Here is a 20032-nt window from a genome sequence, read left to right as displayed (position 1 = left end):
GCAGGATGGAGGGAGTAGAGCGGAGAGAGATGTTTTGCACGTTCAAAGGCACAAGAATGTACTGCCAACGCTAAAAAGGGTTTGCTTTCTTCGGTTTTTGAAAAACAAAGGGAGTCTGATACCTGCCCCGCCGACTGCTGCCCAGGCGGCAGACCTGGGCTCAGGGCACTGCTTGCTGCTGAGTTTCGCACCGCAGTCCTGCCGGAGTCTGCGGATGGACCAACGCCGGGCACAGGCTTTCCCTGGGCGGGTTAACGCTGGCTTAAGCTAAAGCCCCAGATCTTCCACCTTGTGCCTCCAGTTTATCTGCCCCGCCCCCACCTCCAGCAAAGGACAGGCCCCTGTGATAGTGTCCCGGCTCCGGCCTGAGGAAGGAGGAGGGCGCCTCCCTATCCCCTCCTCCCCGTCCCCGCCAAGGCTTGGGGTTTTACTGCAGCAGCCCGAGGTGACAGCGACGCCTTTAGCCTCCTCCGTTGCTCTCAGTGCCCTGGCTTCCCCCGCATCCGGAAAGCGCCCCCTCCTGAGAGGCTGATCCCCGGGAGAAGTGTTCAAGAGCCACAGAAAACCAAATTGAAAAATGTAGAAGTCGCTGGGCTGCTTTCCTCCGAGGATGAGCCTTATCTCCCAGGACTGAGTGGCAGCGTGTGGGAAGTTGGGACCGGGGAGCAAAGGGGGAGGGGAGTGGTGCAACCAGCATTCTCTTCTGGAAGGAGTCTCTGGGAGCAGTGCGGTTGGACACAAGTTTGCGTGGGAGTGTTTTCCTTTTGTCAATAATTAATCACCAGAATCAGTCTGGCACAACTGGAGTTTTGGCAATAGCGCAAACCGCGGGGCCGAACACCCAACTCTGGGAAGCTCTGAGGCGCCCAGCGCAGGGGGAAGCTCGCAACACTGGAGAGGAGCCAGGCACCGGCGCTCACTCAGGCCGCAGGGAGACACAGCCTACCTGGAGGTAAGCATCTTCCAGAATAACTGCTTGCCACGTCAAGCAGCAGTAGGACAGAATTTGTCTTTATAGGGGGAAAAATAATACTAAGTTTTAATGCAGTTTATCCGTTTATTATTTAACTACATTAAAATTTTAAGAATCGAATGGGTTTTTCCATTTGCCCCTATGTTGGAAACTAAGACATCTCGAATTTCTCCCAAGAAACCAAACTTTATTATTGAAACTTTCCAAGCCAAAAGAAGAGGACATTACTTTGCAAATTACTTTCAGTACTTATCTTTGTGAGTTCAGTGATAACTATTCAGGGAAATATTGGGAGGTGCATAGTTTCATGCTTAAATATTCATCTTTATCTGATTGCATGCTCTTATACAATAATTTTTGCCCATAAGCTACTTCAGGCAATAATACACACAAGTCAACCGCCACAAAAGATGAATTTCCAAGGAATACATTTTAACATTTTCTCATGATTATTAAGCAGTATGTGTTTTCTCAAAAATGATGAAGTGATCTTTTGTTTGTAAGTAACCAGGATTCTAAATCCAAGAAGAAAGATGCAGATAAGTCTGCTGTAGGAGGTGTGGGGAAATGGGTAGAGAAGGGTTTTAGGTATGAGCAGAGAGTCTACATCTATTTCAACTAAAGTGACATTCATCTGGTTGGCCATTCACATATGAGCTCTGCCCAGACTTCAAATAAGGAATTTGGAGAATTGTTAAATGTAAATCTTAGCCCTCAAACTACAAATAAATGCATCAGGGAAGTTGGGAAACTTGTTTTTCTAACAGACGTTGCGGCATGGTGATTCTTTTGAATTACACAAAAATTAAGAAGTACATGGTCATTTCTGCTTGTGAACTTTTTATATTCATAAAACTAATGAGGTTTTACTAACCTGATTTTCCCCTCTGAATTACTCCTATGCTTTTTAAAATAGGCATCATTTTGAATACTGTTTCAATAGTTGCGATGGCTTTGTACATAGATTACTAGAGCGACAGACAACAAACTCTCATATGAAATGCACTGTCGCCCTCATTATTCAACTATTTCTACACAATTATTGAATAACAATAAATTAAATGGTTTATCAAACCAAATGCATCGGCATTCTAGAATTTGACTAGATATGAAGTTGAAAGTCAACCAGCCCTCAACTTCAACCTATTTTCTTAACCCAATATTTATAAATTTGCAAATACTTTTGTACAAACTGTCCTTCCTAATTCTATATCTACTATGTCAACATAAACTTTTGCCACCAAGTATACAAGATACAAAATCTTCATTAAAAATTGTCCACATGGGATTCAACTTCCAGAGTGGTAGCGTGTAGAGCTCCTGGAAGCTACTCTTTAGTAACATAACAATAACTGCTGAAATTTATAAACAACCATTTAGTCTCTAAAAATTGTCCTGAGACAATACAACAAATTAAGAAACCTTTATTCAAGACAAGCTACTAAATTGCTGTAAGAACAGCAGGAGCCTGTGGCATTTGAGCCACGACTCACTTCCCTGCCGGTCCTGAGGGGTATGACGGTATTCCACTCCAGGTAGGTGCAACCAAGAGCAGAGGGCTGCATCCCAACCTCAATCCCAGGCTAGGGCGATGATACATTTCTGGGAAATGCAGGCTACCAGCATCTCACCCACCCCAGCTCTGTGTTGCAGAAGCTCTATTCTGGGCAAGAATGGGTCAGAGGTCTGAGCTCTCTTTCTCCAATTATCCCGTTCTTAAAGCTAAAGAAGAAAAACTCAACAACTGAAAGACAAATAACCCATTTTAAAAATGGGCAAGGGATTTTAGACATTGTTTTAGAAATAGAATTTTTCCCAAGAAAATGTACAGACGTCCAATCAACACATGAAAATGAGCTTACTACCATTAGTTTTCAGGGAAATGAAGATCAAAACCACAAGATACCACATCACACCAACCAAATGGCTATAATAATAATAAAAAAAAAACCATATAGTAACAATAATTGAAGAGGTAGAGAAATTAGAACCATCATATATGTCTGGTGGGAATGTAAAATGTTGAGTTGCTGTGGAAAATAATTTGGTAGTTCCCCAAAAAGTTGAATATAGAGTCACCATAAACTCCAGCCATTTTACTCCTAGGTATATATATCCAAGAGAACTGAGAACCTATGTCCATGTAAGAACTTGTACACAAATGTTCACAGCAGCATTACTCAGAACAGCCAAAAGGAAAACAATCCAAGTGTCCATTGACTGATGAATGGATAGATAAAATGTGATATGGAATGAAACAATGCAATATTATTCAACAGGAAAAAGGAATACGTATTGATACGGGCTACAACATGAACACTGAAAAGATTATGCTAAGTGAAAGAAGACCACATACTTTGTGTTCCATCTATATAGCACATCCACGATAGGCAAACCTACAAAGACAGAAAGTACAGTCGTGGTTGCACATGGCTGGAATAGGGGTGGAGGTGGGGAAGAAGGGGGAATAACTGGTAAAGGGTGCAAGGTGTCTTTTGGGGTTGACGGAAATAGTGTAAGATTGACTGGTGATAGTTGCATAACTGTGAGTACACTAAAACCCATTGAAATGTGCACTTTAAAAGGGTGAATTGTGTGGTGTGTAAATTATATCTCAATAAAGCTGTTTTTTATAAATTATCCAAGGTATTCAAAAAAAAGATGGGTTTAGAACTTGGAGTTCATGAATCCCCATATACCACTAGACCAATAGTTTACATTAAGCTTTTTCCCAAGGGTCGCATTGAAATATATGAAACAATTAACAGTGGCACAGGTGTTACACAGCTATGTGATTTGCATATATTTACATACTTGCCCAAACTTTCCGCTGTTTAGAAATAAATCAAATGCCATTAATGCAGTCCTATAGAGAAGTTGCTTGCAATGCCCTATCGTTTTGGACTCATGTTAATCCAAGCCCCGTGAGACCAATTGTTCCTCCTGCTTCTAGATAAGTCTAGTCCTTTATCAGTTCTTCAGGCCAGTTGTTGAGAGGCCACACTGGACGAGAGAGGGAGGTTATGTGACACTCAGAGTAGCCCGATTTCCCTTACATTAGATTGGCCCAGGGAAGTAGGCGTCTTGGGGGAAAGGAAGAGCGGGAGCAGCCACTGTGGTCCTCAGAGCACACTGACATGTCATTGCCAGGATGCATCTCCTGTAATTATAACAATCTCAACTACAAGAGAAGCTCCCCAACCATTAATATACGCCTCTGTTTGTCTTCTGTGTTTTGAGTTCCCATAAACCGCCTGATCCTGTACTAAGAACCATGGCACTGGGTGATAATCAGGAACACAAAATGCATGACTGAGTTTCACGAGGGTGGTAAGCCGCACCTGGACTTGTGGCCAGGAAGCGGCCCCAGTACACGGAGCCAAACCGTGCCCTCCGCCTCAGGGGATCGAGTCAGTCTGCCTGCATCAGGAGACCTCCACATTTTCCTTTCTCCCCAGCACAGGCTTGTCTTTCCGTGTATATGGTTAGAAGAACATATCATGCTGATGAAAATGGGCTCCGTGTGATTTTTGACCATCAATTCCGTTACAAAGTTCCCATGATGGTCATATTTTGTCCAATTAGAAGATTTCTATAAAATAATATTATGTGTCCAACGAGTTGTCTATACATTAAATATGTGTAGGAAAACGTTGATCCTAGTTATTACTATTGCTTCATTGGAATTAACAATTCATTTATTCAACTGTTATTTATTGTGCGTCTACACTGTACCAGGACAATTCTAGGTCCTGGATGAATAATAAACAAAACATGCAAAAATTCTTGTCCTTGTGAAGCTTCAATTTTCGAAGGGGTGTCAGAATAGAATAGAATAAAAATAGTAAGTGAATTATATAGCATATGAGAAGGAAATAAGGCTCTGGAGAAAAATTAAGCAGCGAAGGGAATGAGGTACAGTTTTAAACTGTGGCATCAGGCTAGGAAGTGATATAATTAGATCATGTAAAGATGGTGTACAAAACTGGCCGCATAACTGTGGGATGGGCCCTGAATTTATGTTAACTTCTCCCCAGAGGAGCTTTGGTTTCCCCTTCCCATCAGCATTATTTGGTGACCTTGGATTTGCTGCTGTTTCCCTAAGGAAAATATGACATTAGCCCCAACACATTCCAAGCAGGCACAAGGAAGACATAATGTAATACCTGTCTTACAGCTAAGAACTACAACCTAAATAAAACACTGCCTTATGATAACACAAGTTCTTGTTGAGGGAAATCATTAGCCTGGGCTTTCAGTTTTGTGTTGGTCTTTCTCACTCTGCCTTGGGTTCTTACAGTCTGCCAGACGATTGTGTGGTAAATAATTAAGAACCACTTTCCCCAAATTAACACCTGTTGAAGAGTGACAAGGTGGGGAAGAAGGTGAGGGGAAGAAAAATAGCCAAGTCATCCTGGAAAGGTGAAGGGAGAACAAATATTTGATAACTACAGAGCAGAACGTGGAATTCCACAGAGCAACTGGGGGAAAGGGGGGAAAACGAACCCATCTCCACTTTCCCAGACTGTCCCAGAATCTCTACTCAGGGAACACACCTGTTTTAAAAGGTACTTGCAGACACATTGTTCTAGTAAAATATAATGGGTATGGCAGCTTTCCTGGATCAGAGCTTTCAGAAAATGGGTTAAAAAGGAGCAGGGACTTGATTTTTTTTCTTTTTTTAAAGTCAAAAGGGAATAGTTATTTCAGGCTTAGAAGAGAAGCATTTAAAACTATTCAGAGTCAAGTTAGAAATAAGTTAAAAGACCCCTTGTTATAATGGATTTATTATGGAACATTAGTATTTTCATTTATTCAACAGATTTTAATTGAGCAGCCACTATGTGTCAGGCGCCAGGGGAACAACACAAGGGATGACCTTGTTTCAAAGACCTTTCTTCCTAGAGGTTACATTATATGCCTTTTGCTACAAAATAGTTGAAGCACATAGTGATGAGGACAAGAATTTGACCGGCCTGTCCTAACACCCCATTGGAGACTGGGGTAGAGCTTCCTTCTGAGCCCTAGCATGCCTTTCACTTCCCTGTCGCAGGTACGTGATAAGTAGGTGGTAAGTCATAGCCTTTATCACACTGTGTGGGCATGCTCGCATAAATGTCCCTCCTCCTCTCTAGAAAGCCGCTGGAGGAGAGTGACCACGTCAGTCTTACTCATAGTGTATATTCCTAGTAGATGCTGTTGACTATTTTTTGATTGGATGGATGGATGGATAGAGGGACGGACAGATGGATGGATTGCCAGGTTATGATCAGAGCCCTCTGCATAGAGAGGCAGTCTGGCAAAGTGGTTAAGAGTGTGTGTTCCACATTACCTTTGAGGTTATGGGTCAGTTTTTAAATTTCCCAATGCCTCAGTTTCTGCACTTGTAAAATAGGTGTAGAAATTGTGCCTCCATTATAATGTTAAATGAACTGCGTATGGTAATATATAGGAGATGGTTAGCGAAGTTCTGGGCGCTGCTCAATAAGTGTCTGCTACTGTTACCAATGTAGAGTGGCAGTTTCATGAGTGATGGTTTGCTATACAAATGTTGCATACCTGCCCTTTCAGCGCTGTTATGAAATCAAGGGATGTGCATTAGGAGTTTCAAGCCAAAGTTATCACTGTGAGTTCAAGATCTCTCAAAAGATTAAAAAGAGAATTTGGGAATGAATATAATAAGTGGGATATTGCACAAGAAAATTAAAAAGACTAGAAACAAGAAAGAAGGAAAAAAGCTCAAGATGGCCTGTCCAAAGCAACTTTTCTGGAGCAATATCATACCTCTACTCATACCTATATCCCCCCCCAGACAGCCAAAGTACCAGTTCATCTCTGTTCTGGAACATACTTGTTACGTCTCATAGAATGTCGTGCCCAATAAGCATAAATAAATGTTCACTGATGCAAAAGAAGAAAGAAAAGTGAAAACAAAGAATTCTTATCTAGACCTAAGAGTTGTTACCTTTGTTTCTTTGGAAAATCTAATAATCCTCTTTTAGTGTAAGACCTTTAGTCAGAATTATCATACTGCTTCCTTATATGTAGTTATCTATTACCTTCTAAATGAGATAAAATACCAACCTGTGACCAACCAATGGACACCCAGTAACTTGAATGCTTCCCTCTACTTCCAACAGAGAGAATTCACTTGGCCTCTTCCCCCGCCATGGGGGAAACCTCATGTTTTTAATCTTCTCCTAAGAATAGTAAACTGCTTTTTCCTTTATTACTTCGTCCACTGAAAAGTAATTCTTAAGGAAAATTAGCTTATTGTACCTTTTGATAGAAAAATTAGGCATAGAAAGAATATGTAACTGACCCTAATACTTCAGTTGCCAACTCTTTTTTTCCTTGAAGCTGCAGATACTTTATCTACTCCACAGGACAGCTTGGTCCTTACATTTTTAGTAGGATGTTTCATTGCCTAAAACTTTAAACAAAGAAAAAAAATCAATCAGATTGGCCTAGTTCTGGTTTTGACGGGCAGAAAAATCAGGTTATAATATAGGACAAAAAGCTATTCCGCAGGTTTCCTCCATTTAGGAGGGAACAAGCACTGATGCAAACACAAAACAGGTACATGACACCCGCATGACATTTGGGGTGAATTCTTTCTCCCAGACCAATGGGAGTCACCATTTACCCTCTTCCATCATACATCTCTGAAGGGCTCCACAGAGTCGCCTGAAAGGAATCTCTTAGAAGGAGAAGAAATAAAATGCATGTAGGAATAGAACAAATAAATAAAATGGAGTCACTGTGGTCAGGTTGCTAAATGGTTAAAATCAAGTAGGCTAAGGACTGAAAAACAGTTCTATTCTTGCTTTAACTAGCCTGGGAACTTAAAGCTTTGAACCTTCCAGTTGTGCCTGGAGATATACATATATAAAGCCTATAAGATAACTCTCTAATAGTCCCTGAAGGACTTAGGAAAAACACATTTACATGACCAGACCACCTGGCACCTATCCTGACCGCCTGACATTTGGCTGATAACCATCCTGGACCAATCCGAGGGCCAAAAATGCAGGACTGATTATTCTCAGGATGTGACTTTCACAATAAGAACTCTTTTCCGTTTTCTTTGAAACAGGTCTAGGTTTTGCCTCGCTGTGTTTCCAGGGTGCAAGCTCTAAGACCATTGAATATGTCTTTATCATTTATTTCTAGCCAAGCCTCCTGATTCAGTTAAGCTCGGTCAACATTAGGAAATGAGGGACACATAACAATGATGATAAGGCAACCCTCCGACGGTGTTGTCTAGTATCTGCTTGAACAGTTTTCCTAATGGAATTCTCACTATTTCAACTAGGCAACCTCTTCCACTTTAGATAGCTCTTAATGTTTAAAGTTTTTCGAGATGCATCTCTGAAAATAATAAAACAATTCCAAACCTTCCCCTCTACGAAAGCCCATAACCCTGTTTAAAACCATGTCTTGCATTTTATTTCCCACTGTCCAGACTTTCTCCATCTAGCTTCCTGTTGATGTGCTCAACTAGCTGAAGTGACTGTTTTTAATAGCTGGAAGAAGGATGCGGAACAAAGCCAAGAGCTGTAGCCCTCTCATGTGGCCCAGTACGTCTATAAATATATAAGAATACTGATGCTACGGCCTGAATGTGTCCCCCCCAAATTCATATGTTGAATCCTAACTCCCAAAGGTGGGGAGGTGGGGCCTTTGGGAGGTGCTTAGGTCCTGAGGAGGGAGTCTTCACACATGGGATTAGTGCTCTTATGGAGGAGGCTCCAGAGAGCCCTTGCCTCTTCCACCAGGTGAGGACCGGCACGAAGGTGCTGGCTACGGACCGGGAAGAGGGCCTTCACCAGAACGCAACCACGCTGGCGACTTGACCTTGGACTGCTTGGTTTCCAGAACTGGAAGAAACAAATTTTTGTTGTTTATAAGCTACCCAGTCTGTGATATTTTGTTATAAAAGCCAAAATGGACTAAGACAATTAGATCACTTTATTTGCCAACCATATCATAACACTATGGCCTCCTAATGAACTTGAAGTCGAAGAAAATTCCTTAGTCTTTTTTACTTAAACTGATAGTAAGCCACATTTCCCTCATCTTACAATTGACTTTTTGAACTGAAGAACAAGAGTTTCTATTTCCCCAAGAGTTTTACCCTCAGTCATTCTTGAATTCTGGAATCTGCTAAGTCTTTCCTAACTCCATCCCATAACTTGGGTTCATCTGCAAATTGGATCATCCGTACTTTCTGTGACTTAATTCAGATGGACAAAAATGGTCAGGACAAAATACATAGCCCTGGGGCTCACCACTAAAGACCCACTCCCCATCTTTATGATGCTTTACCAGTTACAAAACACTTTCAAAAACATTATTTCACTTAATTCTTAATAACTACCCTGTGAATAATATACTATCATCATTCTATATGTGAGGACAAAGATTCAGAATATCTGACTTGCCTCATACGACACAGCTAATAAATAACAAGAAAGGAAACAAGCCTTAGAGTTTCTGATTTTTTTTTCCAGTGCTTTTTCGAAGATAGATTTTTAAAACAGAGTGATTAACCTAATCTATTTTTTCCTTTTTTCCCCATGGATATCAAGAGAGACTAATTAAAATCAAGACGCATTTTCTACAAACAAAATATCAACCAGAAATGCAGTATATAAAACATTAAAAGCAGGCTGCTCTGACAGAAGCGAGGTGTAGGGCTCTTAGCCTCACCTCTTTGTTCTGCCTGGGGCCTCCTTCAACCCTGCCATACATGGTCACGTGACACCATGCAGTTCTTAGAGTACATTGGGAAGTCACTAGCCAATGGCATGTCCTCAAACTGTAATCATTTCTAAAAAATAATTTAAAAACAAGGCTAGCTGGTCATACCTTGTTTTTATAATACATTCTAAAATTTTGTAGGAGAATATCCATCTAAGAGGCTCAATAACCTTTTACATGGAACAGAATTGTTTTAAAATTTGAAGGCATCTTTGGCTTGATGAAAATATGTATTTCAGAGATGAAGAAACAGCACAGCCGAGAGAAGTAACCCATACAAGACCATTCCGTGGAGGAGCAAGGACAAGAATCCAAACCTGGACCCTCCTAGGCAGGTACATTCTTCTGATTGTATCATGGAGTCTCACTTTTAGAAACCTGACCCTTTCGATCACAACATGAAGCTTCTGGTTCTCACTTGAGCAACCAAGAAACATTTATTATATACTTGACATTGTAATGGCATTTAAAATGACACAAAGGAGTTAAATATGGCAATTAGTATAGTAATGAGGCCTTGAGTTGAGAGGCTGCTTTGAAGTATATTCAGAAAAGTGTTTATGTGCACATGTCAAGGAATTCATAGATTCTCTCCCCCCCTCCCCCCAAAGTTCTCGGCCTCCAGGTTAAGAACCTCCGGCCAATCCCAGTACAAGTGCCAATATCAAGATTGCATAGCACCAGCTACTATCTTATTTATGGGTCTGTTGGTTAAAGGCTGCTTCTGTTTCGGCATCCTTCATCTTTTATTTAAATGGAGCAGCATCTTATCCTGAAAGACCTGTGATGCAAGAGAGGAGTAAATGTTTTAATAAGTTACTTATTAGGCCGGTGGCACAAATTAAGAGAGAAATATGGTACAATGAAAACATTTTCTCTCAAAAATGTTAACCAAGAAAGTGAGGATGGTCAGTGTTCATAATAGGACATTCATTTTCTTTTTGTTTCTCTTATTCTTAAGAAAGAAAAGGAAATAGAATGAAGAAAACATTACTATATTACCGCTAGCTGCCAGCCCACTTTTACTACATCGATAGCAAATGGGAAAAAGAGTGGTGGGTGTGGACAAAAAGAAATAGATTTCACTTCTGAATGATTGTTTCTTAATCCTTCCCTTTTGCTATAATCTTTTAAGAGATTTATGGTTCTGAAATGGTTGGCAACAAATTCTTCATTTCAAAATAGTTTAGGCAGCTCCAGTATTACTCTAACGTTATTGGTGACAAGGCTTGATTCTACTTATTCAAAAAATACTTGTTGGGCAGCATTTTGAAAGCACTGCTGTAGGAGGCATTGTGGTGGGATAGGCCGCTCTGCGGTGAGAGAATCCAGGACACAATTCCAGTGTTATTTCCTCCTTGGCTTTGGACAATAAGCAAGGTACTAAAACTTAATAAGCCCCAGTTTCCTCATCTTTGACATGAGGTTATACATTTTTTATCTCCTTTATGACAGCCACACTGGAACTGAATAAAATATTCTGAAGAATAATCTCTCTCAAAGTGACTTCTAATTTGATAACTGATTCACAAGTTCACATGTTCTGCCTTAAAAATGATCTCATTCTCTTTTACTCTTTGCCTGGTATTCACAACCTTAGCAATAGTATATTAGTATAGTGTGTAGTACTTATGAGTTAACATTGATTTAGCCCTGCCTATGTTTTATTCTAAATACTTAACACTTTTTAATCTTCCCAGAAATCGTATGAAGTTCTATTGTCATTCCTGTTTTCCAGTTGAGGAAACTGAGTCCCGGTAGTTGAGGAACTTAGCCAGGGTCAAACCCAGACAGGATCCAGAGCCAGAGCTCGCAACTACTCACCGAGGTGCCTCTTGCCAGGATTCTCACCCAGCTCCCTGGGTGTCCACTGTGAGACTGTGGGCCTCTATTTCATCTTTAAAATAGGAATCACTTGATAGAAGAAAACATAGGCATTAAGGTTCTGGACATTGGTCTCAGAAGTAGATATTTTTGTGACTGACTCCAAAGGCTTTTTGTGACTTTGACTCCAAAAATAAATGAATGGAGCTACATCAAACTAAAAAGCTTCTGCCCACCAGCAGAAACCATCAACAAAAACAAAAAACAAACCAACCAAATGGGAGAAGATATTTGCAAATGATACCTCCAACAAGGGACAATTATCCAAAATATATGAACAACCCATACACCACCAAAAACAACAACAAAAATCTGATTTTAAAATGGGCAGAGGATCTGAATAGACATTTTCCCACAGAAGACATATAGATGGCCAATAGGCACATGAAAAGATGTTCAACAGTCACTAGTTACTAGGGAAATACAAATCAAAATCACAATAAAATATCACCTCGTACCTGTTAGAATGGCTATTATGAAAGAGACAAGAAATAACAAGTATTGGAGGGGTTGTGGAGAAAACGGAACCCTTATGCACTGTTGGTGGGAATGTGAATTAGTGCAGCCACTATGGAAAGCAGTATGGAGGTTCCACAGAAAATTAAGAATAGAATTACCACATGATCCAGCATTTCCTCTTCTGGGTCTTTACCCAAAAAATATGGAAACACTAATTCGTAAAGATATACAAGTATGTATCCCTATATTTACTGCAGCATTATTTACAATAGCTGAAATGTGGAAACAACTTAAGTGTCCATTGACAGATGAATAGATAAAGATGTTGTATATACAGAGGGTGTATATATATATGTGTGTGTGTGTGTGTGTGTGTATATATATATACACATATGAAATACTGTATGAAATACTTCCATTTGTGACAAATATGGATGGACTTTGAGAGTACTATGCTAAGTGAAATAATTCAGAAGGAAAAGGACAAAAACTATATGATTTCACTCATGTGTAATATAAAACAAAAATTAACAAACAAACTAACAAAACAAACAAAACAAACTCATAGAATTAGTTTGATGGTTACCAGAGGGGAAGGGAGTGGAGAGAGGGGGAATTGGGCAAAGGAGGTCAAATATATGGTGACAGATGGAAACTAAATTTTGATGGTGAGCATGCAATAGAGTATACAGATACCAAATTATAATGCTGTACACCTGAAATTTATATGTTATTAACCAATGTAACCTCAACAAATATAATTTAAAAATAGGAATCATTTAAGTTAAGCATCTAGTCAGTACCTGCCACAGGGGTACTTAATAAATGCTGTTTTGGCCTTTTGAGCCTTTTGAGTCACGCTTTTGCTCAGGCCCACTCCAATCCCTTTGGAGTATACTTTCTCTTCTAGTAATGGCCCTTGAGCCACTGCTTTCTGTTCGGGCACGCTTCTACCCCTTGAAGTGTACTTTTTCTTCTAATAAACTGCTCTTTCACTACTTTATAAATAAATAAATAAATAAATAAATAAATAAATAAATAAATAAATAAATAAATAAATGCTGTTTCTGTTCCCTAAAGTTCCACATTATAAGATTCTAGTGTTTTTAAGGAAGAGATCTGAATTTGTTTCCTAGGGTTGCTATAACAAAGCACCACTGCTTTGGCAGCTTAGAACAAGAAAAATGTATTGTGTCACAGTTTGGGAGGATAGAAATCTGAAATCAAGACGTCAGCAGGTGCGCTCCCTCCAAAGGCTCTAGGGGAAAATTCTCCAGTGCCTGTAACACTTCTGATGCTTCCAGGTGGTCCGTGGCTTATGGCTACATAACTCCAATCTCTACCTCTGTCTTTGCACGGCCTTTTCCTCTGTGTCTCTCTTCTGAAGACATTTGTCATTGGATTTAGGACTGACCTGGGTAATCCAGGATGATCTCTTGCTGAGATCCATAATTTAATTACATCTACAAAGACCTCTTTCCCAAATAAGATCACATTCACAGGTCCCAGGATGTGGACATATGTTTTTGGGGGCCACCATACAATATCTTAATCCAAATATTTTTATATCTTGGTATATTCCCTCTGGTATTCTTAACAAAGCCCACATTTATTCAAAGAGGGAAAAGAACATTGCATCTGACCCAGTTCAGGCCTGTAGTTAAATCCGTTACAAAATCTGTTGGTTGAATTATTTTTCTTATATGCCCTGTTGTCATTAGCCTTCTCCACATTTACTTGAGAATCAACAAAGTTCTTAGGAAGCAAACAATTGTCACTCACTTAAAATAACAAGTGTGGAGTTCAGCATTTCTCCACTTTTCACTACAGGCATACAGGTAGCCATGCACCGTGCACTTGGGAGAAGGTGAAAGAGAAGGAAGCCAACAATAAGTAATATGTCCACTGTTCTTCTCAGGAGAATGAGAAATATACTCAGCTAACTTGTCAGTATTTTTTTTTCTTTTAGTACATTGTATCATTTAAGTAACTCACTTTTAAGTACAGTATTACAAAATCTAATTAGAATGTAATATAATTGCCTAAAAGCAAATTTTGACATAACTCTATAAACTGCCTTTCCCTTCTTTCTTCTCCCTATCTCACCACCACCCAAATCGCAACTCCAGAAACTAGTTGACCAGGAATGCTAACCAACCAAGTAGGAAAATGTCCCTTGATCTGGAGGTTGGCAGACAGGACACTTCAACAATGCTATGTCTATCTCCATAACCCTTAGAATCAGCCTAGCTCTTCACTCATTTTCCTAAAAGCGGTAATAACTAAGAAACAGAAGGAGGAGGAAGAAGGGCAGAAAAACAAACAAAAACAAAAAAGTTTTATGAGCAAATGTATGCAATGTTAGGGAAAAAAAAAAAAGGCAAAGAAAACAGAAAATCAGTATTAGAAAATACTATTGGAAAAGTCTTGCTTGGCCAGCTGCCTATACAACCAGATTTCCTTTGGCAGAACTCTGGGCACAAGTGCTCAGCAGGTATGCTTTTGACAAATCAGTATTGCAGTAACTCACCTGCCTTGCCCTCAACTTGTGCCTTGGGTGGGGAGTCTTCTGTTTCTGAAGACACATCAACTATAATAATGAGAGGTAGGAATGAGATAAAGGCTTAATTTTTCATGGTCTGGATCCTAGATCCTAAGAAAATCAAGTCCTTAAAAACGAACAGTAAGCAAGTAGTTCTTTTACACAATTGTGGGTTTGATGGCTAAGAGCTGGAGATGAAAAGAGAAAGCAGAACTGTTGTGATATGCATGGAATACAGTTTTCAGGAAAGGGGTTTGTAATGACAGTAGAAGAGTAATTTCAGCCGTAATTTAGCCACTTTTTCACTCTTCTTTCCTTTTAAGTGCTCTGGATGTTGGGGGTCTAAAGTCCCTTATTTCATATCATTATCAAAAACAGATAAGCATATCATAGAATTTATAATTCCCACAAGTACTGTAGGAGATGAAACTACTAGGATTTCACTGATGCCAAGAATGAACCTAAACACGTCAATCCTCCTCTCAGAAGGTGGTTTTTTTGTTTGTTTGTTTTTTTGTAGTTTGGCAGTTCCTAATTTTCCTTATATCCTGAAAATCAAGCAGAAGGGAATCCCAATTAGGACCTCACAAATATTACTTGAAGATCTTTGGGGTTATTTGTTTACTCAGTTTCTTGTTTACTCAGTTTCAGATGGTATATCTATGCTATTTTGCTAGACTAGTAATGCCCCCACTACAAATGGAGAATCTCAATGACTTTCTAAAAATATTACTCAGATTATTTTAAAGTATATGTTTAAATTTTAGTCCTTATTTTAGAGTTCTTCATTGACATTTATTTTTTTTAATTCTAACAGTTTATTATCTTAACCAGTTTTAAACATACAGTTCAATATGTTAAGTATATTCACATGGTTGTGCAACCAGCCTTCAGGATGTTCTCTCTTGCAAAACTGAAACTCCATACCCATGGAACAACTCCCAATTTCCTCCTTCCTCCTGCCTCTGGTAACCACCTTCTACTTTGTTTCTCAGTTTGACTATTCTGCATATCTCATACAGCATTTATCTTTTCTGTGACTGGCTTATTTCATTTAGCATAATGTCCTCGAGCTTCCTCTATGTTGTAGCATATATCAGAATTCCCTTACTTTCTAAATGATGAATAATATCCCATTGCATGTATATACTGTACTTTGTTTATCTGTCCATCTGGGAATGACACTTGGATGGCTTCCCCTTTTTGGCTATTGTGAATCATGCTGCTTTAACATGTGTGTATATTTAATGACTTTTTAAAAATGATTTTTAATGCCTTTAAGACCACAGTGTTGTGGCTCTGTTTACTTTTTGCTGCTAAAAACAACTTGGCATCCCTTGCGAACAATATCTTCAGAAGGGAAAAGCCACCCGGAAGATATACTCTTTCCTAGCTCATAGGATAACCGGGTTTTGTTGGTTCTTTTTTTCCAAATAAAATAGTAATAAAGAGGCTCATCCTAAGAAATGATGTTATAGTTAAAAACTGGGCCCAGAAACCCTACTTGCCACTCAAATATTGGCAGAAATAAACAAGGATACTTGCCCTGTTTCTATATGAGTAAATGAAAGGACTCGAGGAACAAGACAAGCTATATCATCCCCCCATTATAAATTTCTCTTCCTATTCATAACATCTACTCAACATTGATGTACTTGATGCTCTTTTTATTTTCAAAATATACATCTTCTTTTTGATAACCACACAATGTTGAGATTGAGCTAATCTGCAGTTAGTATTTCTTAAATTACTATGAAATTTCCTATTAAAGTCCAAATTCCAAATTTTCTTTCCCAGCCAGAAATCCTTCATTCATAAATCCCTCTGGAGTCTGTCAGGAAATGCCAAACAACAAGAACTGCTTTGAAATTCCATTTACTCAACACATGCCATGTTGCCCAATGGCCTCAGCTAACAGTTGGACTGGAAATACATGTTTTCTATTGTTCTGCTTTTGTTAGTGTTGATAAAAATTAGAGGTAGTAAGGTTGGTTCAGGTAGCCACAAAAACACTCTGCTCTCATATATAACTCAAACTACCATGTTTCCCTGAAAATAAGACCTAGGTGGACAATCAACCTAATGCGTCTTTTGGAGCAAAACTTAATATAAGACTGGGTATTATGTTATATTATATTATATTATATTATATTATATTATATTATATTATATTATATTATACACGGTCTTGTAGTAAAATAAGACCAGGGAAACACGGTAACACTGTACCAACAACTGAGAAAAATTGTTGGTGAGACTTATTCCTTTCAGTACATTATATCAGTAACTCACTTCTAAGTACAAGATTGTAAAACTTAGAGTAACTTTGTTGCCTAAAAGCAGTAACATGCTTTGACTTACAATTGTTTGTTTCTTCTTCTCTGAGGAGTCTACGAAATTGTCCATCTATTTCATGAATGCATAAAGAAAGTTCTTTCATTGCCCTATGGTTGTTTGATTTTCTTCTTTGCTTTGATTCATTACAAAATTTTCAGTGGGTTTTCTCAACTCACTCTAAAGGCTTGGACTTCAAATCCACCACTTCTGGTCTGACTTCTCATATTCACCCTGGTACCGACACAAGGAATTACTTGCCAAAGGATGGCTGGAGAGGAGTCTAAGATGGAAAGGAAATTCCCAGGAAAATGTCAAGTAAGGATGGAACTTTCGGTGGTGCACAGAAAATAGGGGAGTCCACCAAAGAAAACTTAGAGCAAGATATCTGGGAACTGGGAAGCCCATAAACTAATACTGTACCTGATTCTTACATAGACACAATATGAGGTTTTGCCATTAACCACATGAACGGATTTACATTAAAGAAGCAGTTTGTGATTAGTTCCCCCAAGACAAGAACCATCACATACAATCATGCAGTGCACGGCCCACACATGGCATATGGTGGCCCTGCCCAAGACATATTTGAAAATTTGTTTAGAGATTTCAGTGCCTTTCAAGTAGTGGTTTGTGGTAATGGTTATACACATGCACTGGGTCAGTTTGTTTGTAATGTACTAGGCAATTCAATTAGCAAACAAAAATACGGGCTGAGTTGTTTTTTTTCCCCCTATAAAATATACAAAGCACTCCATTATTGAGGTAACAATTATATAATATTCCACAAAGATTTTTTACTTTATAATTTAGTACAATCTTGCAAATGGTTTAAATTTATACCAGTTCACAAGGAATAAACACTACTATTACTATGACTTCTAAAGAGCTCCAAACTTTTTCCTATACTCCTTACCACATCACTGAGACAGAGGTAATTATAAATTATCTTCATTTTACATAGAGAAGCTGTGACACAGAAAGATTTTGGAACTTGCCCAAAGATATAAAGTACAATAAATGAATGAATGAATGAAGAGAAAAGAGTAAAGATATAAGTAAGGAGAAGAAAAGAAAGAAAAGAAAAAGTAGCAATATAATCTCTAGATGTTCCCATCCTGGGATTTTGTTCCACTAGAACCACTTTTTTACCTACCAATCTTAAATTATTACTCACACAGAGTAAGCACTTGTAAAAGCCTTTTTAATGGAATTTAAAACCACTTCACAAGTGTTTTGTTTTTTTATTCCCCACTGAGTTCATGAACTTTTAACAGTGTGAGAAAGTAAAAAAGCATTTGCTATATTAAAAAAAGTATTTAGTACCAGTTTTCTTCCATCCTCCAAAAAGACAAATTATACTGGATTTGCAGGGGAAAAAAATCTGTCTAAAACTTATTGCCTGAAAACAAAGAGAATCTATAAGCACCTTTTATATGCCCCACATTATACTATGGAAATATTAAATAAGTACAAGTATGGTCCCTGCCCTGAACAAATTTATAATCCATTTGTTCATTCATTCATTCAGCCAGCCAACCAGCTCACCAGCAACCGTATAAGCACCCCACATTCCAGGCAATGGGGATAAAGAGATGAGTGCAGCATATTCCCAGTATTCATAGACCTCATAGTCTAGTGGAGAAACAGATTCTACATGTCTAATTATAATACAATATAAGTTCTGAAACGTTGTTACAGTGGTAACACATAAAAGAAAGCAATATATTTTTCTTGGGAAGGGTGGTCTCCTGAGAATACTTCTAGAAAGGAAAACATAGGAACTAGGTCTTGAAAGCAAGTAGGATTTTTATCAAGAAGAGAAAGGGACACAAAAACATCTCTAGAAGAGAGAATGAACTAAAACATGGAAGCTTCAGAGTGAATGGCATTTAGCAGGAAAGTTCAGAGATGATCCTGGAGAGGTGGAGAAATTAAACCGTGGAAGGTTAAATGAATGTTTCATTTCAGAGGAAATGGAGAGCCATTGAAGGGTTTCGAGCAGAGAAGTGAATCTATAATTTTAGAAAGTTAATTCCAGCAACAGCATGGAAGATGGTAAGGTGACCAGGAGACAAGTTGGCAGGCTATTTCATTAGTCCAAGCAAGAAAAGGAGAGAATGTTAACATGTTATGTTAACATTTTAACGTAAAATGTTAAATGCCCAATAACATTTTCTGCAATGATAGAAATAGTCTATATCCATTCTGTCTACTATGGTAGCCATAAGCCATATGTGGCTATTGAGCACTAAAAATTTTAATTGCCACATGTGGCTAGTGGTGCCCTATGGGACAGTGCAGAGATATCTTACATGGCATTTGAGTTAAGCCTTAAAATAGGGTTTTCCCGACAGCAAGTGGGTTAAGAAATCAATATGATAGCTCACAATTGTTTTTTTGTTTTTAATAAACAAAGAATAACATAGACTACAGTAGAATTGAATCAAATAGAACAGAATAAAGAAAATATCAGCAAGTACCTCACAGTATTATACAGAGGGTGCCGAAAAAATGTATACACATTTTAAGAAAGGAAAAAAACTGTATTAAAATTGTAATACTCAATATATACCGATAACAAAAGATGAATACACGTCATGTGTATACATTTTTTTGGTACCGCCAGTATTAAAAGATGCTTGTTTTTATTAGATGTCTGTGTACACTGGATGTTTGTACACTGGATCATAATGTAAAATGTACTTTTCCTCTCTATTATGTTTAAAAATGTTTGAAATCCAGGCCTTTATGGAAGGGTATTATTTAACTATGTTCAGAGTTTTTAGGAAGAGTTTTCCAGAAGGTCAGAATAGCATACGTAAAGTTCATTTGAGTTTGGAATAGGAATAACTCTACATCTTTCAAGACTTTCTTAACTTTTTTTTTTTGCCTTTAAAAATTTTTAATAGACTTTATTATTTAGAACAGTTTTAGATTTAGAGAAAAATTGAGGAGATAGTACAGAGAAACTGGATACTCTGCATCCATTTTCCCCTAAGATGTTAATCCTATATTAATATGACACATGCTATAATTAATGAGCCAATCCTGATACACTGTCATTAACTAGAGCC

The 20032-nt window shown here is 38.5% G+C and overlaps 1 protein-coding gene and 1 long non-coding RNA gene across 6 annotated transcripts in view; one reads left to right on the top strand and one right to left on the bottom strand.

Annotated features, from left to right (window-relative positions):
* The window catches only part of LOC141570542 (uncharacterized), a 52765-nt gene that overhangs the window by 12694 nt on the left and 20039 nt on the right, over positions 1-20032 (bottom strand). The gene's annotated exons all lie outside the window — the stretch shown is intronic.
* SPTSSB (serine palmitoyltransferase small subunit B) overlaps positions 1-20032 on the top strand; it is a 29067-nt gene continuing 9035 nt past the window's right edge. Inside the window, exons 1-3 of one of the 5 annotated variants that reach the window (XM_074327313.1) lie at positions 1-952; positions 9976-10071; positions 17142-17273. In XM_074327313.1, coding sequence (XP_074183414.1) covers positions 17267-17273 — 7 coding nt within the window. In that variant the 5' untranslated portion in view covers positions 1-952; positions 9976-10071; positions 17142-17266. The remainder of the gene's footprint in view (positions 953-9975; positions 10072-17141; positions 17274-20032) is intronic. The other 4 variants (XM_019731918.2, XM_019731917.2, XM_074327329.1 and 1 more) reach the window with 4 other exon arrangements.

The sequence above is a fragment of the Rhinolophus sinicus genome, linkage group LG01 (genome assembly GCF_036562045.2).
Source record: "Rhinolophus sinicus isolate RSC01 linkage group LG01, ASM3656204v1, whole genome shotgun sequence".
NCBI classification, from domain to species: Eukaryota; Metazoa; Chordata; class Mammalia; order Chiroptera; family Rhinolophidae; genus Rhinolophus; species Rhinolophus sinicus.
The sequence above is the reverse complement of the archived record's forward strand: the minus strand, read 5'-3'. Positions and strand labels throughout refer to the sequence as shown.